This window comes from Colletotrichum paranaense (genome assembly GCF_030867605.1).
Source record: "Colletotrichum paranaense strain IMI 384185 chromosome Unknown Scaffold_2.1, whole genome shotgun sequence".
Lineage (NCBI taxonomy): Eukaryota > Fungi > Ascomycota > Sordariomycetes > Glomerellales > Glomerellaceae > Colletotrichum > Colletotrichum paranaense.
The window spans coordinates 4,396,846-4,422,011 of NW_026848960.1; the positions used below are offsets into that span (position 1 = coordinate 4,396,846).

General features: G+C 51.2%; 8 protein-coding genes across 8 annotated transcripts; 5 read left to right on the forward strand and 3 right to left on the reverse strand.

The window, feature by feature from the left end:
* Positions 1 to 1,311: 1,311 nt before the first annotated feature.
* On the forward strand, positions 1,312 to 1,671 carry CPAR01_03398 (uncharacterized protein; the record flags this gene model as incomplete). The annotated part of the gene is made up of 1 exon (XM_060487685.1): positions 1,312 to 1,671. One exon carries the CDS (start codon positions 1,312 to 1,314, stop codon positions 1,669 to 1,671), a length of 360 nt encoding a protein of 119 aa, XP_060355013.1.
* Positions 1,672 to 3,825: 2,154 nt separating this feature from the next.
* CPAR01_03399 (uncharacterized protein) lies at positions 3,826 to 4,634 on the forward strand (the record flags this gene model as incomplete). The annotated part of the gene is made up of 2 exons (XM_060487686.1): positions 3,826 to 4,080; positions 4,134 to 4,634. The coding sequence occupies 2 exons, from the start codon at positions 3,826 to 3,828 to the stop codon at positions 4,632 to 4,634; spliced, it is 756 nt and encodes a 251-aa protein (XP_060355014.1).
* An 895-nt stretch (positions 4,635 to 5,529) lies between these two features.
* Positions 5,530 to 7,894, forward strand: CPAR01_03400 (TPR domain-containing protein; the record flags this gene model as incomplete). The annotated part of the gene is made up of 3 exons (XM_060487687.1): positions 5,530 to 5,877; positions 5,941 to 6,350; positions 6,406 to 7,894. 3 exons carry the CDS (start codon positions 5,530 to 5,532, stop codon positions 7,892 to 7,894), a joined length of 2,247 nt encoding a protein of 748 aa, XP_060355015.1.
* Positions 7,895 to 9,085: 1,191 nt separating this feature from the next.
* Positions 9,086 to 11,242, forward strand: CPAR01_03401 (alkaline phosphatase; the record flags this gene model as incomplete). Its single annotated transcript, XM_060487688.1, has 4 exons — positions 9,086 to 9,733; positions 9,799 to 9,887; positions 9,944 to 10,022; positions 10,076 to 11,242. 4 exons carry the CDS (start codon positions 9,086 to 9,088, stop codon positions 11,240 to 11,242), a joined length of 1,983 nt encoding a protein of 660 aa, XP_060355016.1.
* A 64-nt stretch (positions 11,243 to 11,306) lies between these two features.
* CPAR01_03402 (uncharacterized protein) lies at positions 11,307 to 12,722 on the reverse strand (the record flags this gene model as incomplete). Its single annotated transcript, XM_060487689.1, has 1 exon — positions 11,307 to 12,722. The coding sequence occupies one exon, from the start codon at positions 12,720 to 12,722 to the stop codon at positions 11,307 to 11,309; it is 1,416 nt and encodes a 471-aa protein (XP_060355017.1).
* Positions 12,723 to 15,385: 2,663 nt separating this feature from the next.
* On the forward strand, positions 15,386 to 16,911 carry CPAR01_03403 (uncharacterized protein; the record flags this gene model as incomplete). The annotated part of the gene is made up of 6 exons (XM_060487690.1): positions 15,386 to 15,565; positions 15,622 to 15,994; positions 16,045 to 16,162; positions 16,224 to 16,288; positions 16,360 to 16,390; positions 16,470 to 16,911. The coding sequence occupies 6 exons, from the start codon at positions 15,386 to 15,388 to the stop codon at positions 16,909 to 16,911; spliced, it is 1,209 nt and encodes a 402-aa protein (XP_060355018.1).
* Positions 16,912 to 17,546: 635 nt separating this feature from the next.
* CPAR01_03404 (uncharacterized protein) lies at positions 17,547 to 18,165 on the reverse strand (the record flags this gene model as incomplete). The annotated part of the gene is made up of 3 exons (XM_060487691.1): positions 17,547 to 17,567; positions 17,624 to 17,761; positions 17,818 to 18,165. 3 exons carry the CDS (start codon positions 18,163 to 18,165, stop codon positions 17,547 to 17,549), a joined length of 507 nt encoding a protein of 168 aa, XP_060355019.1.
* Positions 18,166 to 23,104: 4,939 nt separating this feature from the next.
* On the reverse strand, positions 23,105 to 24,868 carry CPAR01_03405 (major facilitator superfamily transporter; the record flags this gene model as incomplete). Its single annotated transcript, XM_060487692.1, has 4 exons — positions 23,105 to 23,365; positions 23,447 to 24,477; positions 24,549 to 24,676; positions 24,738 to 24,868. The coding sequence occupies 4 exons, from the start codon at positions 24,866 to 24,868 to the stop codon at positions 23,105 to 23,107; spliced, it is 1,551 nt and encodes a 516-aa protein (XP_060355020.1).
* Between the last annotated feature and the right edge of the window lie 298 nt (positions 24,869 to 25,166).

Genomic DNA, 25,166 nt, shown 5'->3' on the forward strand with positions numbered 1-25,166 from the left:
AATCGCCACCAGCGTTTCCCTCTCACGTTCCTGGAGACTGTAAGAAAAGAACAATGTGACCAATCTCAAACGAGAACCATGAGAGACCGCATGCAAGACATTGCAAAGGCCTTGGCGTTCACACCGCCCCCGGCGAGCTTTCCTCGGGAGCCGGAACCTTCGTCTCCACTTTCGGTTCCGGATGCGGGACAGAAGCAACATGTCGACCGATGGTGGCTGGGTTCATCCGGACATGTTTGGTGTCGTGACCATGCGTGGGTTCTAGAAGTACTACCGATCCGATCGATCTGCAGGGTTCAATGACATTTTAGTCGTGTAGGTATTCGAACCTCCAGATGTCCGGAAACTTCCGAAGAGACGTCGAACATGGGAATCACAGGTCATCGGCCGACAATTCCTGGTGACTAGATTGAAATTCTAACAGATACAGTTGCGAGTTCAACCCGCTTCTAGAGTTTGGTTCCTCACCCGCCAATCGCCCTTCGCAGGAAAAATAGACGTTTAACCAAAAAGATGCTTTGATGGAACCAATTGACGCGACGACGTGTAAAGTAATTTGCTCAACTAAGCAGCGAATTTTTGTCACACGACTGAATTGGTTGAGACTGGGCCTCGGCAAATATTCCCACCTACCGAACTCCTGGTTCCAGAAACCTAGACATCTTCAGGGCTGAAGGTATAACAAGTCTTTGATGCAGCCATCCGCTGAAACGATGCTAACCATGCAACGCTCCAGTGCTCACTAACTACTAATCGCGCTGCGAGTTGCGAGTTGCGAACTGTGATTCAAGGAGTCGTCCTAGTGCGACAAGATAGTGACCGAGCGGTGTTCCCAAGACTCGTGTGAACTGCCTGCCGCTCGACCCGGTGAACCCACTCCCGATTTAAATGAGGCGGATGCGATCCAAGGCTCCCCCGGATGACTTCGGAATGTCGCGGGCCGTGAAGTGTTCAAGTCGTTGACATCCGCAGTGGGCACCATGACTCGTCCCAATGGCATTGATCATGGATTTTCTGGTTCGGCTGGTGGGCAGTCGAATTTTGTTCCGGGAACGCCGTCAGTGCGCTGTGTTGATCAACGTCGTTTCGAGGAACTTTAATCAATATAGAGTTCAAGTCATATTAGTCCAAACACCTCAGGGGCTACACTGCCGTACAACAATGTCATGAACATGTGGAGCCGTTGCGGAAGATGAATCAGTATTTAGACAAGTGACGGCTTATAACTCACGAGAAGTTGAAAAGACTCACTCAAATCAACTACAGTCAACTCTTACCCATCATCACTCGAGACTCTACAGACAAACCAAAATGCATATCTCTACTATCTCAACCCTGGGCCTCCTCCTCAGCCTCCCCTTGGCTGCCGTTGCACAATCGCGATGCCAATCGGACACGATCACCACCGATAAAGACAAAGAATATAGCGTAGCGGTCAACTTCGACAGCGCCTCGAAAAAGTACACCGCAACAGTGCCGCCTGGCGACATGTCTCTTACCATTCCTGCCTTAAGCATCGCCAACAACGGCGGATACAAGCGACTTTTCTGTCTTGCCAGTGAGCCGGACAGACCACGATCTGTCAGTTGCTTTGCACTTGAGCCAAAGTCGACTTGTGCCTTGCCGGATTATTACGGTGTACCCTTCAGACTCGACACCTACCGTCGTTGAAGGATGACAACTCTAGTGTTGACACTGAGAGTGCTATCGCATATCTATGTGCTACGGCAGCTTTCATCGTCACCGCAGAATAAGACAATGATACGGCATACATCTACGGAGTTATTGGGTACTGGCGATTATCGAGATTGCACTACATCTAATAGAATTCTAAAATAAACTTTGAATCATGGATAAAATTCCGTCGCTTTGCCAAATTTGAGAAGTGATTGTTGTTGATCAAATATACCTCTACAAATGTACTTACTCAAGTATAACACTTCTCCCGATACATACACGGTCTAATACTTCAAACCATGCTTCATTCAGCGCGAAGTCTCTGAGTCTCGCCAGGCATATGTGTAAGTAGATCAGGTATCGATTAAGCTTACTGCAAGAAATGCCCAGTCTACAATGGTCGGTGTTCAATTTTCGCTCTCTGCTAGAATAATTCGATCTGTATCACTGAGATTCAGCAAGGCGTTTTCCGTATCAGGATTTCACTTGCAGTGACGCTGTTGAGCCCGTGGGCACTACATGCGAAGCAACTGCCTAACAATTACCACAAAGATTTCAATTGTTTGTGGCGCTGGCAGAGCCCGCCACCAACCCCAAGCTTCCTTATATTTTGGAACATGCCTCAATGTGGGCTAGTGTGGTTTTTTCAATGGTCGAGATATAAGGTACTTTATGCACTGAGTTGGTTTCCTACAGGCAGCACAATCGCTGCAGTCTTCAAGCATCCCGAGGAGACACAAAACCGATATGTCAGGCTTTTCGCTTTTACAACCTCACAGCGAACAATCCTCGAAGCGTTGGAGGGACTGACGAACTAGAAGTGGGATACTGCCACGGTCAGCACTGAAGAAGCCAGGCAAGAAGGCAAGATCAAATTGCAGAGAGGTGACTCTGAAGGGGCATCCTCCCGTGGCTCAACTCTATGAGGATGGAGCCGGCAGATCCGTCCTGGACGGGGCAGATAATGAGTTGCTCGAGGTTGAGCCTGAAGAACTAGATGAGGTGTTAGAAAGGCGATGGCTTGGGCTTAGCGGTCAGGACTCCTCGGGAAGGGTGCTAGTAAGAGCTAGCAAGAGGGACACAAGCAACAAAGGAGCAGCTTCTATATATATATCACGCAAGGAGCATACCCCTAGCTAGGAGGCAGATATCAGTGATTCGTCTTTTTAACCCTAAAAGCAGTTGGCTTCTGTGAGCTTCTTCCCTGTGTCACACACCTGAGGCATTTGACATTGACTTTGGGGTTCATTGGTCCTGGTCAACTAAATCGTGTTCTTGGTTTGACCCGCCTTAAAAGTGAGCCCAAAGTAATTGTCCAAATAACTTATTACCCCGCGGATACTTTATAGGAGCTCGGAACTCTGCTCACTGACCACCAAAGTAACGGCGTATCTGTCAGGCTCTGCCCGGATAGGGGATAGCATAAGGGGCAACAGGAGGAGGGCCAAGCAACAAAGGAGCAGATCAGGTATCAACAGAGGGCTGATAGTACACTTCGAGGGAGGGGGCAGAATTCAGTAATTCATCTTCTAAACCCTAACAGTAGTTGGCCTCTGTGAGCTTCTTCCCTATGTCGTACACACATTGACAGCACCTCACAAAGTAGTGTGGCATCGGGGGCTGTGATTACCCCTGCATCACGAGATAAAGTATCTTTTGCTTAGGTAAACCCCAAGAATAGAAAGTAATAACGTGAGGGAGTCACGGCAGTCGCCAGTGTATCGCACCTTCCTCAGGGTCCAAGGTCGCTCGGTCCGCACCTTCCCACCTCACTTCGGCTCCTTCCTGCACTACCTGACCTCAGACATACGGGCGCATCTCCCCTTCCGACCCAACCTCCCCGCCTCAGTACACGTCAACCCGTCACAACTTTACAACTTCTTCACGCAGAAAGCACCTTGTTTATTCCTTCAATTCACCAGCACGCACTACTCTAATATCTCACTTCTTTTCCCCGTCCCAAGCGAGTGCTTTCCCTGATAGGACGAGCACAAGCCTTCCATAATCTCCGACATCGCTCATCGATATCACTCACCTCCAGCTTCACAGCTATTCTTCCACCGATCCGACGAACTTTCGCGAATTCTCCTGGTACCTAGACAGAGACACGTCGAGTACCTTATTGTTGTAACCAGAGACAGCATCGCGATGTACAACTACCGGGAGTGCAACACCTGCAATCGCGGCTTTGGTAGCGAGCATGCAGTCCAGCAACACATGGATGCACTGGGCCATTGGGGTTATGAACATACACCCCAATATTATAGCCGCCCCAGCTATGAATGCAACGATTGTAACTATTGGTATTCCGAAGAGCAGGATCTCCACGACCACGAGGCCGAGAAACACAACTACTGCGGTCCTTGCGACCGCTATTTTAACAACCAAAACAACATCCGGCAGGTCAGTCAATCTCATCCATTCTCGTCTTCAACAGCATAACTCATCGTGATTAGCACTTGAACTCCAGGGTTCATCGCAGCACCGGCGATATCCAGTGCCCCTTCTGCAAGCAGACAAGCAACACTGCAACTGGTCTTATCCACCATCTTGAGCGGGGTGCCTGTCCCAACGCCCCTCTGGACCGCGATAAGCTCTACCAGGCCGTGCGCGCCCGCGACCCCAACGGAGTCATCTGCAAGAAGCTTTTACAGTGGCACGCATCTCCTACCTACACCGCCACCAACCGAACATACAATGAACACATCGATGCTTACGAGTGTTATCTCTGTCACCGTGCCTTCTCGTCTTTGAGTGGTCTCAACCAGCATCTCAACTCTCCCGTTCATCAACAGAAACTCTACCACTGCCCGAACCGTCGTTGCGGTCGCGAGTATACCACCCTCGCCGCGGTCATCAACCACCTCGAAAGCGAATCCTGCGGCTATATGCGCTTTAAGGCAGTGCAGAAGAACGTTGGACAGATTCTCAATCCCCGTCGGATGCTTTCTCTCTAATGGAAGGTGCGATACTTGTGAGAATATTCTCGAAACTGTGGGCGTACGGTGTGCGAACATGTGGGTACGGGTCTGCCGCGCGCCATGAAAATACTTTGACGAGACTGGTGTGAGACGATATGGAAGCGTGGAGCCGAGAAATCGTGGCTGCCAATATGTTGCAACTGTACAAGCTGATCGTGTCGTTTGTGTCTAGATTCCCTCAACGATAGGTTAAGGGATTGAATGAAAGACTTTCTCTGTAATTGATTCGTTCCCCGGTCACGATCCGTCAGGCAATAAGGCACAATTGATTTCTGCATTGCGGCTCACTCAAAGAGGCATTTACCAATGAAAGGCCTGACTTGCTTTATTGACTACCAATAGGGTGCAGGCGGTTCCAAACGAGATCTGGGCTCGCTTATCCATTCGTACTCATGATGTTGGGGAAAATGCGGACTCACACCCTCCGAAAACCATGCGTATCCGGAACTGCAAACCGAGTCCAGACACTATGGGGCCGTCTGTCATTGGTGCCATAATAAGTCTTTGCCTGAACCGAGTCCGGTATCCAAGACATATCGCGCTTGCTCCCGCATTGCCGGGCCCACTTGGTAACAGAGACCAACGGAGCCCATCAAGATGACACCTAAATCAGAAAGCAGCTTGTGAGTGTATCCCCTGGGATCTAGGTTCCTACCAATACATTTAAGGCTGATTCTATCTGCATTCGAGGCTGATGAGGGTCTGTTTCAGTCAGACTTGTCCTTCTCATGCTCTTATCCGGCATATCTTCTCTCAAACCTCATGAGCCTACGACTCTTCAAGAAATAATTACTAAGGTCCTCAAAAGGATTGTAGTCTACGTAGCTCAACAGGCAAACCCTCAGTATTCTGAAACTCGTTTATATCTACCATGGGCTTAGAACAAGCGCACAATGGGGACGTAGATGGCAACACCGATACCTCAAAACCCACGCACCCAACACTCAACACCATCGATTTTAACCTCCAAATTGGCGTTGAAGAAATTCTCACCGATGTTGATCCCGATGTCTCTCTGGAGTTTTTGCAGAAGGCCGAGGCTCACTCTGGAAAGCCTCCTCCAAAGCGCATATCGAGAGAGGTGCTCGTCAGCACGCACAATAACTATATTGAGCAGCAACAAAAGTCTGGGCAGCAAACAGGGCCGCGAATGGTAAAGAAGGTCGTGTTGGCACTGTCATATCCGCCGTCTGTCAAGTCTGTGGCGGATCTCACACCAGTACGTAGTTTTCTCAGACATGAGGCAATTCGGCCAAAATCGCATCCGCTTACCCATGTCCAGATGCGCCTTGACGAGCTTTTGGTAGAGAATCATCACGAGGAGAAGTACCTCGTCCTCAGGACAATCGTTCAGCCCTACCCAGGAGCCGGGACTATTACCGTCGTCGAAGATCAACATGGCAGCGTTGATAAGATGGCTCTTTACAATCAGGGCAACTCTACAATTTTGCAGTCTATCCCGGAAGGCTCAATGGTTCTTGTGAAAGAACCATATTATCGTTTCAGCGGCGACAACGACTTCATGCTTTGTGTTGACCACCCCTCAGATATTGTGCTTCTTCGACCAGGCCCAGACGATGCACTCATCCCAGAGCTTTTCAGGGCGGTGCCGGAGTTCGAGACTGCCGCTGACTGGAAGGCCGCTGGGGATCGAGCCTTTATCTCCAAGAATCTCCCTTTGGCAGTGGCGAAGTGAGATGAACCACCCTTTCTTTTAATTGAATACGGGCTTATACGAGTTTTGTAGTTACACCAGAGCTCTAGAATTGGCCTCAGAGAAAGACACCTCCTTCCAGATTGATGTTCTATTGAAACGAGCGGGGATCAATCTTACCCTTAATTGTTTTGACGGCGCACTATCAGACGCTCTCTCCTCGAGAGGGGCATCCTCAGACTGGAAGTCGCATTTCATTGCGGGCAAGGCGGCTTACCAACTCACGGATTTCCAGACTAGCAAGCTACACTTCGACTCGGCTCTAGCACTCAAACCCGAGGCAGCCAACATCCGGAAGGAATACGAAAGATGCGAAGCAAGACTCGAGGAAGAAAAAGGCAACTACGATCTCGCAGATATGACAGCGAGTGTCACTTCCAAGAATATCCACATCGACAGAGCAAGCTTTTTGGCACGCACCCAAGTCAGAGACTCACCACACCACGGGCGCGGCCTCTTCGCCACAGAAAACATCAAGGCCGGGGAGATGGTATTCGCAGAGAGAGCAACAAGTGTTCCTAACGAATTCAATCCAGAACACAACGCAGCTGCAGCATACTCCCAGCTCGTGGAGTTGTGCACAGATAACCCAACAATTCACAAGAAGGTTCTAGACCTCCACGGAGGGTCCTACAAGCGCACCGGCCAAGAAGGCACACTTGTCGACGGCAGACCAGTCATCGATGTCTTCCTTCTCGAGTCTATCCGCCGCAAGAATTGCTTCAGTGGCGCCCAGGTGTCGGCGCAGGCCGCGAATTCAGAATGGAACATGTGGAAGCAGGGCATGTCGCGCGGGCTCTGGGTGTATTCGGCCTATGCCAACCACGCGTGCCTTCCCAATGCTAACAGGTCCTTCATCGGAGACATGCTCATCGCCACGGCTACTGTCGATATCCCTGCCGGCACTGAGATTACACATATTTACCTGCCTCCTAAGGCGGCGTACCTCCATCGAATGCCGCAATTCCGCCGCAGCTGGGGTTTCGTCTGTAGCTGCGCCCTCTGTGCCGGTGAATCCGGGTCCTCGACGGAGCAGCACCAGAAGCGGAATACTGTTCTTGCAGAGATCGAGGCCCTCATCAGGAGAAAGCGTCCAACCAAGTTCTACCCCGACGCGATGATTCGACAGGTTGAGAAGTTAGCAAAGAAGCTCTCTGGTCTTCATGAGAAAGAGGTCTACGATGACCTTTCATTACCGCGCCTCATGCTCGTCTGGCCGACGATGTGGCTCGTGGAGGTATGGCACACCAGGAAGCAATGGAAGAAGGTCGTCAAGTGGAGTAGTGAGGTTTTCCGCAACTTTGGCTTCGTCGACCCGGTGAGAGAGGGGAGGCTGTGGATGTATAAGGACACGCAGGCGGTGACGACGTTTGAGGTCATAAGGGCTTTGAAATGGTCGGCCGAGGCCTACACCGCACTGGGCGAAGGGGCATTGGCGAGAGATTGTTTGGATGCTGCGAGGACTGGGTTGAAGACCATGGTTGGGTTTGTCACAGAAGACACATTTGCTGCGTTCAAGTAGGCCGTTTGTCATTGTGCTCCTGACATCGAGCGGCCTTCCGTCCTATCACATTCTTTGCTTACCTCTCAAGTCCGGACGTTCCGCTCCCTCGGTAACTTACGGGTTGCGCATCATACGGAAGGAAAACGAATAATTTTGATTGCGCTATTTGTTGAATTCACAGGATAAGAAATATCAGAGGCTTGGCAAACGGCGCTCTTCTTGGCATCGCGGACGTTGAGCATGAATCAGGGCATAGCGTTATCGCTGCGAAGAACCCCTTCTTGGCACTTCAAGGTTTTCAGCTGTGTGAAGTCTCCCAGCCATCAGCCTGTGAGACTGTTGTTTTTCCCCAAAGCTGTGAGCACGTGGGACGCCAGGAATTGAGTTTCGACGTGTGTTATGGGCCCTTCGAGCACAGAATTGAAAGTAAAGACTGGCTTCTCGCTTCTTACTTCGCTATATCTTATTCTTTCGGGCATATTTACCCAATTGTTACGTATTTCCCAATATGTCATCGTGCGCGAAAGAGTTGCACCGCATTCGTTTCTCCAACGTTGTTACCTGCGAGAGTCCATTCCGGGAATCTTCGAGCTCGGCGCAAGGAAGCATCACATTCCCCGCGCGTTCAACCTCCACTCACCACCAACAACACCAGCCAACTCTACAACATCACCTCCGATCCCTCACAAATGGCCCCGACAGACCAGGAAACAAGTCGCGTGCTTATCGTTAGCCTGTGAGGGGAAATCGACAATGAAGCGGGGTACGCAGCAGTGAAGCTGCAAGCCAAGAACACTTCTGCCATCGATGCTTGGCTTCCCCCACCTCGTGGGAGGTCGGTCAGCACTTCTTCGGACAACGCCGATCTCAATCCTCGTGGTAAGTTCGGTTTTCTTGCTGCTGTGAATGTGATGAGTGAGCCGGACTCTCCGCTGACGCTCTTCCCTTCCCCAAAGTCCTTCCATGCCGGCCCCGGGAATGTGGGAAGAACTTTACGCGGCAAGTACTTGGACCTTCTATGTTGAGTTAGACGCTTGATCGTGAAAGAGGAGGTTTAAATCGACCACCCACGATGTCTTGGCTCGTGTATATCACCACAACTCCCGCCCCTCCGTAAAGATGTGCCTCCATTGCCAATCCAACCTTCACCCCAAGTGTCATTCGATCTTGGCCCTTTGCCTCGTGGACTGTGCTCCGTAGCATTCCACGATGTCCGCCTCCGCCCTCGCCCTGGTCCTCTTGGCGTCCGCGCCCTTGGCCACCCTCGCCCAAACCTTCCAACGCCTCGGCGCCTGCCCAGACCTCGGATGCGTTTTCCCGCCCGACCAAGCCCATTTCCTCCCCGGCCAAAACTTTGACATCCGCGTCGAGATCCACGCGCCGGTTAACGGGACCGAGGCCTTCAACGACGGCGTGCCGGACCCGGAGTTCACCCTCACGATTGCGAGCAATAGCGAGCCCGAGGGCAAGTCTGTCGTCGATTTCTTTGGGATCGAGAAGGAGCCTGAGCTGGAGACGTGGACGTTCTCGTGGTATGAGGATCTGTTTGCGCAGGATGCGGGGAATAAGTCTGTAGTGAATGTGGCGTCCAAGGCTTACCGTCACTTGTCACTGTATGAGCCGGGGAACTACACGGTTGAGTTGAAATATTACAACGGCACGAAGAAGACCCTGGCGGAGTGGCTTGTTCGTCCTCTTGCTGAGGAGAAGAAGGCCAAGAATGTGATTTTGTTCATTGGGGACGGTATGACGACGAACATGATTACGGCTGCACGCTTGTTGGGTCACAAGAGCGTGAATGGAAAGTATCAGTCGAGGATGCAGATGGACCAGTTCCCTATCTTGGGGCATCAGATGGTGAGTTGCGTTGGCGGAGGGAAGAAGGCGAGATGAACCGTGATCAAATGCTAAACTGAGAGTAGACACATTCCGTCGACAGCTTCATCACTGACAGCGCCAACTCTGCGTCCGCGCTATACTCTGGCCATAAAGGCACATCGGACTCCATGGGGTGAGTTCATGAACCAAGGTCTTTGCTCAAGAAACCGAGTGTTAATCGTATTGTAGTGTGTACTCCGACTCATCGGCAGATGACTTTGACGACCCCAAGGTCGAGACGATTGTAGAGATGGTAGTTCGCGTATGGGTAAGCCGTATTTCACGCATCCGGATTCTCTTTTGGTAGCTGACACCTCATAGGGATCCGCTTGGGGCGCCGTGACAACTGCTGCTCTCGACGATGCCACTCCAGCAGCATTGACTGGTCACAGCAGATCTCGATCCAACGCCGGCTCTCTCATCGATCAAGCCCTCAATGGCATGACGAACTACTCTTGGAGCAGCCACCCCGGCCCAGACGTCTACTTCGGCGGCGGTGCCTCGACTTTCCTCCCCGGGGCAACCTCGTACGAGAGCAAGGACTACTACGAAGAATTCCGCAAGCAAGGCTACTCCGTAAGCTGGAACGCCACGTCTCTTCGCGAAGCACCCATCGATTCCCCAGCCCTCGGCGTCTTTTCCACCTCCCACCTGCCCGTCTGGCTCGACAGGAAGATCTTCAAAGACAACATCGCCGCACTCAAGACCCACCCCTCCGGAGACGGCTCCGCGCCGCTCGATCTCCCAGGCCTGAAAGACATGACTCTCAAGGCCGTCGATATCCTCCTCGAGCGCAGCAACGACACGGGCTTCTTCCTCATGTCCGAGGGCGCCTCGATCGATAAGCAGATGCACGCGCTAGACTACGACAGAGCCCTGGGCGACCTCCTCGAATTCGACGACACGATCCGCGCGACGGTGAAGAAGCTCAGCGAGGCAGGGGAGCTCGAGAACACGCTCATCGTAGTGACGGCCGACCACGGTCACGGCTTCGACGTCTTTGGCGTCGCTGATACTAAGTACCTCGCCGCACAGGACACGGACCGCAAGAAGCGCGACGCGATTGGCATTTATGAGCGGTCTGGCTTGTCACAGTATACCGTTTCCCGGCCAGACGGTATCGAGTACGGTACTGGGCCTAACTTCCCGTCCAACTGGAGCCCGCGGTACGCTATTGCGCCTGCGTTCGGTGCCAACCCGGATCGGAATGAGAATTACCAGCTGCATGAGAGCCCCCGTCGGGTGGCGGTGAGCAGTGAGGACGGATACGTTGCGAACCCCGAAGATGGCGAGGATGGTTTCTTCGTTCCGGGTACCATCCCGACGTCATCTTCGTCAGGTGTCCATTCCCTGACTGATGTGCCCGTCTTCGCTATGGGCCCCTGCCAGGAGACGTTTGCGGGTGTGTACGACAACACGGATGTCTTCTTCAAGATTGCTTCTTGTCTTGGGCTTGGACAGTCTTCACCGACACCCAAGAGGAAGTGATTGTATGGGGCGCATGGGTTTCTGAGCCAGGGGGTAAGAAGCACATAATTAGTCGTAGGCAATTCTAGACCAAGTCTGCCTCTCGATGACGGGTATGCAGAATCATCTTGCAGCAATCAACATTTTCCGTTCCAAATTGCAGCCTCTGTGCATCCTTGACCTGCCACACTTCTTCCATGTCTTCTTGCACGCGTCGGAGGGAAGGCAGTTGCCGATTTTGATACATCTCCCTGATCCTGACAAGAACCATTTGACGTAGGTGGGCCTCGACAGATTCGCAGCCGCCAGTCCATAGAGGCCACGCATGAGCAGAGACGAAGGATGATGTGATAGGCACTTTCAATAGGTGGTAGATGCACTGCTCTGCGTAGTATGGCTTGGTCGACGATTCTCCGTCGTCCCAGACTCGATAAAGGTAAACAATCGCCGCGTGTTTGTAGGCTTGGATCGTGTGCTCAATATCAGGATCCCCTTCCTCAGAGAAGCTGAAATCCAATAGGTTTCTTTTGATGACGTAACCCCTCTGCTGGTGCGCTTCGCCGGATTGCCCTTGCATCTTGCTGATGGTACTGACGATGGAGACGACTGAAGTGAGCTTGGCCAGACTATGCAAGCCTTCCAGAGGCGCGACATTCGTCATGCTCAACAGCGGCTTTGATGCGCGAGAAATGGATGACATGACGTCGTGGTAGAAGCAGAGGCTGAGCAGAAACCGGGCGCTCGAAGTATTCCAGTTCACGGGTCCTCCCGAGTGCATGATGACGGCTTTGGCTCCAGCCAGATGATCGATTTGGCTGTCGGTATTGAAGAGGCGGTCCGAAATCTGGAGCATCAGGATGGTGGCCAGCGAGAGCTCCGGGTTCTCGGCCTGAATCGATTCTCGTAAGGATGACAAGGCGACGAGCATATGGCGTGAAGATAGCGTTTTGAGGTTACTGTCATTCCGGAGGATGGCGAGGTGGCCCGCCGCCATGGAGGAGATTGAGAAGAGCAGAGCTGTGGAGCGGAGCATCATGGGCGTGAGGTGGACGAGGAACGGGTTCTGCACACCGGATGCCATCGATATGACACTCGCTAGTGACCCATTCCAATGATGCAGCAAGTAGCGGTTCATTGGGGAGACATCTGGCGATAGATATGACGGATTCCGGATGAGACTGTCTGGGCTCGATGTCGACGTCGCCGTCATCGAGCTGGAGCTAGGCGTGGCGGGCTGCTCATCGCTTGAAGGCGGCGTGACCTTCCGAGGTCCAATACTGCCCTTGGACTTTGGACCTTTCTTCTTTGTAACTCTTCCGCCCTCTTTGGGGTCGTCGGCTGACTTCCATCTCACTCTTAGCCCGTACCCCTTGCATGTCTTGCCCAAGCGGACACAGCGGCCGCAATGAGGCTTTGCTTCGTCGCATTTGTAGCCCTCATCTCTGTCATTGAACTTAGTACCAAGATTCAATCGTCGGAGGATGAGGGATCTTACCGGCATGTGAGGCACCCTGTTCTACTCCTCTTGTGCGGCATCTTCGAGGTGGATTCCGGCACAAACACAGCATGATCTGAGGGGTCGCCGATGGATTGATTCTTCAGCAAAAGTGGGGTTCGACGTCCCCTTTTGCCAGCGGCGTTTCTATTCTTAAGTCCGAAAGTTGGTGATCTTGGCATTCACCAACGACTCATGAGCATGTCTAGTTCCACCAGTTCGGTGAGCAGAAGAATGTGAATCATCATCATCTTGAGAGAGTCTGATCAGTTATGGGTTGGCGATTATCGAGAGACTTATGGCAAGTTTACGGGGAAGACATCCTGGTCCCTAGTGGAATCTGGAATACTGGTCTCGATGCGATTGAATGAGTGATACTAGCTATCTTGAGGTGGGAGAATACTCCTGGGGCGCTCATGATGTCGCAGCATGTGAACGGTTTCCATTGACTTCAGGGTGAAGTTCTTAAGAAGCGCTGCCCACGCTTCCCCTACACATGGTTGTTATGTCCACCACGACGTGCGAAGCCTTTCATCCAGCATCAGTCAGGACGTGGATAAAGTAAGGCAGCAATGCTTGATAACATCGAGATATTTCAACAAAATGAGACCTCAAAAATCTCGGTATATGGAAGTTGATCTTCTCGGCAATCTAGTCCGTAGGGCAAATCTCTCGACTAGCGACGTTGGCATTCAAGCCTGCGGCGAAGTTTATGGCGAAACCCCGTTCACATCTTTCTAACATGCTACGAAACAAACATTGAATCTATGCGCCTTGAAGCTTTAACCTCTGCGCGTTGGTAAAGTCATCATAATTTCGCAGCCTGTGAAGCTGATTGGCGACGGCATATACTTCAATTCTTGTTGAATCCAAGCGATCAGTGCAATCACGCCATAAACCTTTAGAGGTGGGTCACACGCCCGCTGATTGACTTGCAAACTCATCCAATTCACTCATCCTATCAGTTCAGAAAGATGGAAGATATCACAAATCAAAATGGTCTAAATAGTGCCCTTGTCGTCTTGTACGCTTTCAAGGACCAAGCTCGAGGATGGGCCCAATGAAGATGCAAGAGCAGCGAAACCCGGCACAAAGACTTGTTTTTGTACTACAACTGGTATGAACAAGATTTTTTGTCTCGAAGAAAAGTTCGCTGTGCCTGCATAGTCCACGTAATATTCCGAGGGGGAACATATCCCGTTGGGTCGGGTAAGCTGGGCACCAGGCCCGTGGTCTTTGAGCAAGCAAACATACATCATTTGTTTAGGCCAACATGCCCAGTAGCAACGTAGTATCCTCCAATACTGGTAATTAAAGACACCAATTTGCATTGGTTGCAGTTTAGCGGCTCTCATATCACCGCATAGTGGTAGAGAGGATAAAAGGAATCGGCTTAGGGATGGGCATCCGGTTGGTTTTGAGCGATCTTGGCTGCAGCTTTTGATCAGTCAGGGGCCAGGCAGCTTATGTTGCGCATGAGGCCAATCTGGTTTAAGATACTGCCTAACATTGCCAAATTTCATCGACGGGCGGGCCTGTTCCTGCAGTCCAGGATGCGACTCGACTCACATTCGGATCATCCGTCTGTTCCTTCTTCCACTTCCTCATTTCCCTACACATAATGTATCTATGGGAAGAAAAAAATAAATTTGCGGCACTATCCAACATAATTGACTTCTCCTTATCTATTCATTTCATCTCCATGGCTTCTGCATGGGATATTTTCTCCGAGCCAGCTGCGTACTGGAACACCTCTGATGTAGCCTGGATCCTCCTGGACGTACTTAGGATGGTCTTAGAATGTAATTTCGGGCTTTTCGAGATAAAACTACTATTTAGAAGCTACTACTGGGAATTATGAATTACCATACTCCGAGTAGTCGGCAAAGACATGAGCTCTTCCACTCATGTGCCCTTACCAACACTTCTGTCTTGTGGCCCCTGTTTACCCAGGAACAGGTTGCCACCAGAACTCACCCCGATGCTCGGTTAGCAAATTTGTACAGGGTTTAAGGTTATTCTTTGACAAGCCGAGTGAAATGTTCGCATGTTTGGCGATTTGAAAGGGTTGATTTGGATATCCATAATGTTTGCCATCTACCCCTGCCAAAATACTTTATGGCATGCACTTGATCTTTTCAGGCAGTTTGCCAATCGCGTTGGTTTGCTCGGGTTGATGACCCGGCCGAATATGGACTAGTAGACTACATTCAACAATGAAGATGAATGTGAAGCACGGAAACTGAAGGCATATCAAGCAGGGGCATGATATTCTCTCCAATCGCCGGTCATCATCCAACACCATTACCTTTCACTCGCAATTCAAATGCCCTTAAGTCGTCCCTTGCAAGACTATGGCGGCAATCAGCATCCGTACCTTCCTCTTAGATCTGGAACTGGTGTTTAGTGGCCCTTCAAGTTCTATCATGTTTGCGATGTGACGCGGAGAGTAAATCGATCCATTGCAAGGGGGAATAGGAGCTGTTCTCGCAGCCAGGCTCTAGATACGCCACCGTAGGAAGTTCCTCGTGATAAACTGAAGCAATCCCGCAATCTTCTTTCCAAATATTTGAGACACATTTGTGTTCCATGGTTCGTGCTCGTTTCCCATGTTCTTTATCTAGTATGCGCCGACATCTTCACCGCACACTGCCGGAATACAACCCACTATGTCGAGTCCAGAAAAGGGTTCCGAAGCTTGGAAGGCTCAGGACAAAGGCCCGGGCATCATTACAGTTTGCTGGATCTTCACCGCTCTGAGCACATTATTTGTCCTTGGCAGAGTAGTAGTCAGGTGGAAGATCATGAGAAAATTCCACAGCGATGATTATTTTGTTATTGCAGGGCTGGTATATTCTATAATTCTCTTCACACCGCCGTTTGGGACGATTCCTGACAATAGCAGGTGTGCGGCTACATTTCCACTTCGCTCTCGACACTTGCAGTATACTCTGGTATTGGCAAACACCTAGAGCTGCTCACTCTGGAGCAACAACAAGATGGCATGTTGTGGACGACTGCTGCCCAATGCCCCGGCATCATGTCTTTCGGCCTACCTAAGCTGGCAGTAGTATCACTTTTGACACGACTCATGAACCCTGGCGTATACCATAAGTGGTTCCTGTGGTGGATGGGAATATGGTGCCAGTTGACACTTTTCGTGACTGTTGGACTTCTGATAGGGCGATGCACACCAGCAAGCTCATTGTGGGACTTTTCCATCCAGGGGACCTGTTTCAGTCCGGACATTCTAATCAACTTCTCGATTTATGCAGGCAGTAAGTCGTTAGTGATGGCATTATTGCTCTCGAACTGACTAGAAGTACAGCATTTTCGGCCTTCGTTGATGTCTACCTAGCTGTGTACCCGTCCATCAGTCTATACCGCCTTCAAATGCCGATTAAGAAAAAGATTGCACTGTCCAGCGCTCTTGGCATTGGCGCAATGTAAGCAATGTCGAAAAGTTGCGTTCACTCTTAACTTCCGATTGACGATATCCTGCCACAGTTCAGGCATTGTCGCCATCTATAAGACGACACGCCTCCCTTTGCTCGCGAGTGAAGACTACTCGTGTAAGACCTGTACCCACCATTCAGATGTCCAGGGTACCATTTTGCTAACTGAGGTTCCTCCTTTCCAATAGACGAGACACCTGACCTAGTAGTTTGGACAGTGTAAGTCGCAGTCGGCGTCTCGGCTGTGCAGAGTCGCAGCCCGTGGCGGTGATCAAACCCTTCTAACTAGAGTTTACAGGATCGAAGGCAGCACCATCATAATAGCAAGCTCCATCCCTGTCTTGCATCCGCTCCTAGAGCTGATCCTCAAACGCAATCCCTTCTCGTCCGCAAGAGCATCCAGGCCAACGGCAAAATCCTCCGACAATAACACGGGATCAGCACCGAGTAACTATCGGCCCTCACGCGTGTACGGAAACTACGAATATGAGCTAGGCCAACGCAAGGCGAAACCAAAGCCCAGAGATGATCTCGGATTCACCATTGTTGAAGGGGAAAGTCAAGAGAACATCGTTTTCGGAGAAGGTAGATCGCGAGCTCAAACAGCTACGTCTATTGGCAGTCAATGTAGTCAGCCTGAGGAGGGAAGGATTGTCCGTACCGACGTAGTCACTGTATCCTACAATGAGAATGGACGAGCAGGAGAGACGTCGGCTTCAAAGCGATGGAGACCTGTCTGAAGGAAAGATTTCTGTAGGCTCTATTGCCTCAAGTCATGAGGGCCGTGGAACCTTGACTCATTAGAAAAACAACCTGTGCGGGTAGTAATAATTGGTATAGTAATTATTTAAGTGTCAGTCTGCGTTGTTCATGGGTTCTGCATTCTGTTTTCCTCTGCACTGGAAAGGATACTACCGCCATCATAATGTACGCTGAATTTATCATTGTTCCAACATCCAAAAGGTCAAATTTCGATGCAATGCCGGCAGTATTCGAACCAGATGATATCGTTGGAGATTCGCATGATCGCGCAGTTGCGGCGACTCAATCACAATCAAGCATTGTGAGACCATGTTATCCATGCCCATCAGCAAGTGGTCTTATTCAAAGAGAAACAGCGGCCTGGAACCGGCTGAAAGATGTGCAACTAAGAAAGTTGTCGGATGACTGGTATTGAAGTACACCTAGTAAGAGGCAAACTCGTTCCGAATGAAGGCCTGGCGAGGATCAACATCGCCCAAGCCCCAACCGCCCAGCTCCCATGATTTGAATGATTAAGAAGTAATTTGGACAAAGCCGCTAAACGCCGTTGCCCATAAGTCGTCTCCCGTGCACCATCGCTTCCCAATATATCGACCAATTGGAATGGAGTTCTCTAGCAAGCGCCTTGTACGGCCTGAAGTAGTGGGTCAGCGTAATTATTCAAAGCTGTGTGAGATTGAAAGTACATACCATTTGCTGGTTCTCCATGTTCTTCTTAATACCACCAGAGAAATCCATCATAAGTGACTGGACGACGGGCATATCTTGTGCGGGGTTGCCGGTAAGACCAGCAACCTTTTGCAACTCAGAGAGCTGGGCGTTGGCGACCTTGGCTTCAGGTTAATACGGGTATTCATAGGTTGAAAGGGGTTCCAGTCACTTACAACAGCGAGTCCCTGGGTGGCCATATTGCCAGAGGGAGCGATAAGCTGGTTGGCCTGTCTGACCTGGATACCGTCGCTGACGAAAGACAGGAGGTTGGACTTGGCGGTCTGGAACTGCTGGGGGTTGGGAGGGTTGGCCTGAAGAGCCTGCATAACGGCGTTGACACCGTTAACCTCCTGTTGCTGGACCTCGATGTTCAAGGCGATGCCACCAGCCAGAATCTTCGCCTCGGCGCAAGCGGGGGTATCTCCGGCCGCCGGGGCGGGAGGGGGAACGGGGGCGGCTCCTCCGTTCATCTGGGCAACGGCCAGGGTGGCGAGGGACAGGACAACAGCGTAGGCCTTCATTGTGACGGTTGGTTGTGATTTACGATTATTCGATAAAGATTGTATATAGTTGAATTAAAGTTGGTGGAGCCTGTCCGAGGGCGAGTAATGACCGTTTGCTGCAGTTGACGATGTTGTCCTATTGTCCGAATCCAGATCCAGTGTAGAGGCAAAGAATAACTTGAGAAAAGGCCGGGCGGGCATCTGGTCTTATAAGTCTAAACGGCGAGACGCACACTATCTAAGCCGGCCTCAACTTCACGAAGCAAAATCATGAGATGAGGCCGCTCCCCTGCGGGCTGTCCAACAGGAAGTACGAAGGCGGGCCAGCAATGGAGGTTGAAACTTCCGGATGATAGACTTTCTAGAGTGTTTTGGGGCGGTCGCCGAGTCGCTGTGCTGCTTGTTTCGAACCTTGATAACGTTGGGACGAAGGAAGGATTTCCCTGATTGTCCATCTGCACAGACGATGCATTGAGGTGCAGGGTATCAGAGTAGCCACACAGCCCACGAATCACGTCTTCGGGTTCTCCCTGTCGGCAGCTCATCCCTTCCCCCTTCCCCTGGCCGCGACTCAGTAGGGCAGAGAAGGGAGTCCGAACATGTTGAGGGGCCATGGTTTGCTTGAACAGAGCCGCCGACGGCACCCTACCAGACGTCACAACTTCACGTCTCGGACCTCGAACTCTCTTTGGAAATGGTGGCCATCCTTTCCCGCCTCGCCTGGTCTTTTGATCCCTTTTTCTACCGTCTTCTTGGGGCATCTTTGGCCACATGGTTACTCGTGCCGGCTTGCAACATGGCCACATCCATGACTCGTCTGATGGACGTTTCTTCTGCCCAAAAATCCCCTTACTCAAAACAGCCATGCTCCCGAGAAGCTTAAAGGACTTGTCCGCAGCTACAACAGGCTAAGCTTTGGGTTAGTCATCTCCCGTCATTAAGAAATATTACACACAAATGGACGTTCAAATGGTGGCACCATCCTGTCCAAAAAGGATTGGATGGCAGTTCAGACACCCGTCCTCAAGAACTGCAGGTTGGCGGTCTAATTCGTTTCGTGCAGCGCTCCCTGTCTCTTTCGCACTCGAAAAGATAAGACAATGGGGTTCGCATCCTGGTTTACTTGGTCCAGCTTCTACAGCACACGGACAACTGACAAAGGCCAGCCATTGTCACAGGCCGTGTTAGTGCCAAGTATAGCCCCCTCGCTCAGTTGCCTAACATGTGTGCTCAGAGCGACTTGTGAAGCACTCTAGCGGGCCTTGGGATTCGGTTGTTGCCCCCTCCGATTCGCGCCCACCTCGCAACTTCTCCTCGGCCTCCCACACGGGACGCATGGGAAAACGTTTCCTCGGATTTCAGCAAACCTTCGCGTGGCTTATCCCATTCATTTGGCTCCCGTTCAAGATGCCCCTACGCCGTCGGGTTTGCGGGATGAAGCCCGTTCTCTGGATCTTCTGCGCGCCATCATGGGCTCTTATGAGGTTCGCTCCTGTTTCCAGGGACGCTAATTAACATACATTTCACGCTATGATTGAGCAGAATATCTTCAATTCGGGGGTTGTCCGATCATGTTATACGCTCTGCTTGGTGCATCATGTTCCATTACGCCATCTTGACACGGGCATCGCTTAGATATGTCAAGTATTCCTTAAAAGAGTGAATATTATGTCCCTTCGCACGCCAATGAAACCATGATGTCTTCAAGTGCCCAGGATTTGCGTGCCCAGCATGATGCGCGAACAGTTTTCTCGGCGCATCTTGGCAACAGGCCGATCCCGATTGCCAAGCTAGTTGCAAGCGGTCGAACCAGAGACACGGGTACGAAACAGCATGACAGAAAGACGCGACAAGTGTAAGCGCGCGTGATTCTAGAGGTGGCATTCGCGCTACGTTATAGCCCATCATAAGTGATGCCTGACTCGGCCGGGCTGTGCTGAGGTGAAAGCGCTGGCGGAACCATTGCAACCGATGGCACAGCAGTTTACCTAAGTGAGCACACCTCGACCGGATTGAGGCCTGTGAGACGAAAGCACTGTTCACAGTCAGGGTGGGTAAACAATGCTAAGACGGAAGTCCAAACAAATTGTGAGTGATATCCAGGTTTGCCAAACTCTACGAGACTGGCCACCCGCTGGATGAATGAAAGTGACAAGCGAGGAAAACGAGGCGACGAGCTCCGACAATAAGCTCAAGCTTGTGGGGATTCCGCACCCTATGACGGCTATGCAGCGGAATCAGGAGGGAGGGTAGCAACAGGCCATTTTCCCAGCCCTTTCGTCTGAAGATTGCATAAAGGGAAGGTTGTCTTCAAGAGTGGTGTCTCGAGTGTGAAGTATCCAGTTGCCTGAGGTCTCGCCAGCCAGCGGGGGCTTTGTCAAATGCGACTCGACAGGGCAGCCTGGATGAGATGTCCTGAACGTGCAGCTAGGGGCAAACCTAAAGGCCCTGTTGTAGAGTATTCCCCCTGAGTTAGCGTAGGGGATCTGGGAGATAAACCTCTTGACGCTAGGATTCCTCAGCATCACGAAGGGAAGAGTTCAGTCTGTCAGAGGTCGATTGAACTAGTCGTGTCCTAGATCCATCTTCATTTCTCTCTTCATATCTTACAGCAACGGTGCGACCGCACGCCTGGGATTCAACCAACTAATGAGAACAGCCCACATTCCGAACAAGTAAGTTGACAGACTTTCCGATATTTGGGATGGAAAATGCGTTCAAATCAGCCGCAAGATAAGATAAACAACGGCTAAAAGGTCGTCAAAAAGTCCGCCGACAATAAAGCGAAGAGGAAAGATGTTCCGGATGTAAGCCAATCGCTACCAGTCTCAGGTCCCCTTCGGATCCGCGACTGTGCATCTGCGGTGCGGGGAGCGGGGAGCTCGGAGTTCGGGTATCTCAGGCACAAATCCATGTGGGACAGGGATCTCATCGTTTGATCGGAGCCAGTTGGTCTGCGTTGGTGCGTGCTGTGGACGTGTGCCTGGCGAAGGTCCGGCCTGTCCCGCGCGTCGCCCATTCGATGCTGAGGTAAGATAGACGGGTAGTCCTGATTTCAATGCCGGTTGAGTAGACGTTTCTGTCAAAGTCAATTTCGACCGCGAGGTGCGTCGACCACAGCCTGGCAAGTCAAGCGAACCCTGAGAGCCCCAAGCCTATGGTTGGAAAGCTCCTGATTGATGAGTTGATGAGGACCGGACACCTTGGCATTCCATCGTTGCGATCAACGGCCGAATCACTGTGCGGCTCATTTAAGTGTGGAACAACCAATGTCTTTTTTTCACATGATCGCCCACTCATGACATTTACCATACACCTCGTGACGAAAGTGATGCCGGATAAAGCTATCTAGCATAGCAGCATGATGCGATGATAATTCGCGCGACACGTGAGGACTGCACAAGATTGAAGAACGTCTTTCTTTGAAGCATTCAACAGGCAGAGGGTTTGCATAGCGTATTTACAAGCAGGGAAGACTCTCGGATTAGGCAGAGAATTGCATATGGTTTGTTGGTCTCCAATTGTGTGCTGAATGCCTGCAGTGAGTAGATGTGAGTAATAAGCTTGGGTGAAAGTACACGTTTAGCAACCTCTTTGACTTATTTTCTGCAATTACAATGAGGTCGAGAGCAAGTTGAGAGATAGTATTTTGCATTGAAGTAAGCGGAAGGTATATATGTCATTGGAAATAACTTGATTCCTTTAGGTCAGGGACCCTCAAGGAATCACAAATATGTAGTACTTATGTACTTGTGCAAGACCAGACGTCGTCTCGGGGCAACTAGAATAGTACGGGCGCCAATGGGCAGCGTCAATTACGACGCCGCTAAAGAGAGATCTAGGAGCGTATGTATCTTCAGCAACCGATGGGATGCTTTGAGCCGTTGACTATGGCTATATGTTTGTGCGGAAGGTGCTTAATCTGGCATATCAAACCTTAGTTGACAATTTTGCGTTACACTATGATACGTATGAGCTTGGGCGACTGATCTACTACGGCGAGTCGATGTGATTCATCCTACTCATGTGTTTCACGTGGATAATTCCCTATAACGTGGATTTCGTTCCGATCAACTCGCCATCAAGGTTCTACTCATCACCTATCGCATACCGCTTCAACCTGTTGAAGACCTAAAGTTGCACTTTGGGCTACTTGTAGTGCCTCTGTGTGTGTGTGTGTGTGTGTGTGTGTGTGTGTGTGTGTGTGTGTGTGTGTGTGTGGCACTTCAATACTCGCTCGGGCATTAGGCCCCTGGCGACCGCCTGCGAGGCTTCATAACCGATGAATCATCATCAAATCGTAACAACAAGTACCTGGGCCGTATGGTCGAGGGGTTAATCGGGCTGCAGAGGCCCTGATTAGGCAGTGAAGTCTCCTCTTTATTTCGGGATCCAAGTTTGATTCCTCGATCAGTCGTCTCATCGTTGTTTTTGCATTTTCTGCGTTATGCTTTGGTCGTTTTTCCTCACGCAATCACCTACAGTCGTCCTTGTGTACAAAGGAATGTCAAGTATACCTAGTCTCAACGCCAAACCATCTCAAATTCGTTTCGTTGGTACACACGTCGGAAGGGTAGCATTCGGTCAGGTGGTAAAGCAAATTTTCTCGATAATCAGGATACGGGTAAGGAAGTCAAGAACTCAAAGACTAGAGTTGGACAAGAGCAGAATCCATCGGCCAATGATCTCGCCGTATCATAACCTAAACCCCAAGCTGTCTCTTAGAACTACGATTATAGGCTCGGAAGTCAAGACAACAAGCTGGAGGGGAGGGAGAAGCTAAGGCTACTTGGTCACAATGCCATAGCAAAGCGCAATAATCCTTTCATCATCATGACTCATGTAGCATTTCAAAAGCTGACTTCCCTCTACGGATACATATCCAGCCGCGGAGTAATTAAGCCGTACTCTATCTATCTCGACAAACGGGACTCCTAACCCATCGCTTCGAAGAAATCTAGGTCCTCCACCGGAAAGCAGGGTGCTTCCAATCCAGATCCCGAACCTCCTGCTCCGTGTACCCAGCAAGCTCCTCCTCGATGCTACGATCGTCGCGGCGCTTGTTATCCCACTTCATCCAGAACCACGCCGAGGTAGCCACGATCAAAATCATGCTCGCCGCGCCGAGGTTAAGACCGTTGCCAATGTGGAAGTCGGGCGCGTCCCAGGAGAGGTAGGACCATGTTGAGACGAGACCGCCGACGTTGCCGAACATGACCTGCATTTCTCAGTATTAGCTTCCGGTATCTTCATGATGACTGGTAGAATGGGATGAAGAAGGAAAAAGCTGTAAACTTACGTTGAGACCGATGGCGCTGCTTCGCGCTGTATCACTGACCACGTTGGCGCTGATGTGAGCGTTGGACATGGGACCCATAACCATGGCCGAGCTGGCAATGAGGAACGTCGCCCCGTAGCGTACGCGAGCCACTTTGGACGCGAGGAACATGATGTATCCCGCCATGACCATCGGCGCGCTCATGGCGATGAGAACTTGTCTTCTATCAAGGTACCAACTCAAACCCGGGAACGCAACCGTGAAGAACGCGCCAACAACGTAGGGCGGCACGCTATACAGCTGCTTCTGGACCGTCGAAAAGGTCGGGTAGATGTTGCTCACAATGGTAGGGAGGAAGAACGCCAGGCCCTGCACGGTGATGTTGTTGAAGAAGAAGATGATGGCGATCTCGAGGGTGACGGGGTTGAGCATGCCGCGCTTGAGTTTCGTCTTGTCAATCTTGTCAATTACCTCTGTGGCACCGACGCGTTCCGATTTCACGCGGGCGACGCAGAGGTCCTTCTCCTCCTGCGTCAACCACTTTGCCGTCTCGGGCCTATCGGTGAGGGTCCAGAAGGAAATGATGGCCAGCACGACGGTGACAATGCCCTCGATGGCGAAGATCATGCGCCAGCGGTGCAGACTGCCAAAGGAGTCGAGCGTAAGGATCGCGGAGGCGAGAAGGCCGCCGAAGGCTCCCGCGAGGGGTGCCATGACCATGTAGAGGGATAGGCGGAACGTCAGCTCGGCGCGCTGGTACCATCTGGAGAGGTAGTAGGCGATGCCGGGGAGCATGCCGGCTTCGAAGATGCCGAGGAGGAAGCGGACGCCGCAGATGGCGGCGCGGTCCTGGACGAAGGCAGTGCAGATGGAGACGATGCCGAAGAGAAGGGTGGTGATGGGGAGGAACCAGCCGGGGCCCATTGCTTTGCAGGCGATTGTGGCGGGGATCTCGAAGAGAATGTAGGAGATGTAGAAGACGGAGAGGATCATGTTGTAGTCGTAGCCTTTGAGTTCGAGGTCCTTGTCGAGGCCGGCGATTCTTGCGTTACCTGCGGACGGGGTGTCAATAAATCCGAAGGCTCTGGGAAACTGTAAGATGGGTTTTGATGATATCACTTACCAATGTTGGCACGGTCGATGAAGCAGAAGAGATACAGCAATGCGACAGTGGGAATGGTGTGCAAATCGAGCTTCCATCGCAGCTTTCGTACTGCTACGGGGTCGAACTCGACGAGAGAATGTCCATATCTGTCGAGTCGTGATCAGTCCTGTGGACGGCGGCACTGAGAGTGAATGTGAAGCTACTCACTTGTCGGTGGCAAGCTGGCCCCTTCCAGCTGCGTTATGTATACTATCATGTACAGGAGCAGGACCGATGGCATGGTCCTCGGTGCCCTCGACGTGAGCGCCCTTGGGGACCTCCTTCTCCGTGGAAGACATGGCGAAGGTTGGGATGTTGGATAGTTCGGATAATGACTTCTGCAACTCGAGAGTTGACGAAGTAACGAAGCCTCAAAGCTATTATTCCAAGCTTTCCGGTTGAAACTCAGAGTACGTTCTGAGATACTGGCTTACAGTCGTCAAAGTCAGACTGGATACTCGAAAAATGAATTCTCAATACAGACTAAGGAGAGGATCGTGGTCGTCTATTTAAATCCAGCGGTACCTCATACATCGTTGGCAACAATTACACCCTGGTTAAAATGCCGTACCCATGTCCCTAGCTCAACCCCCAAGC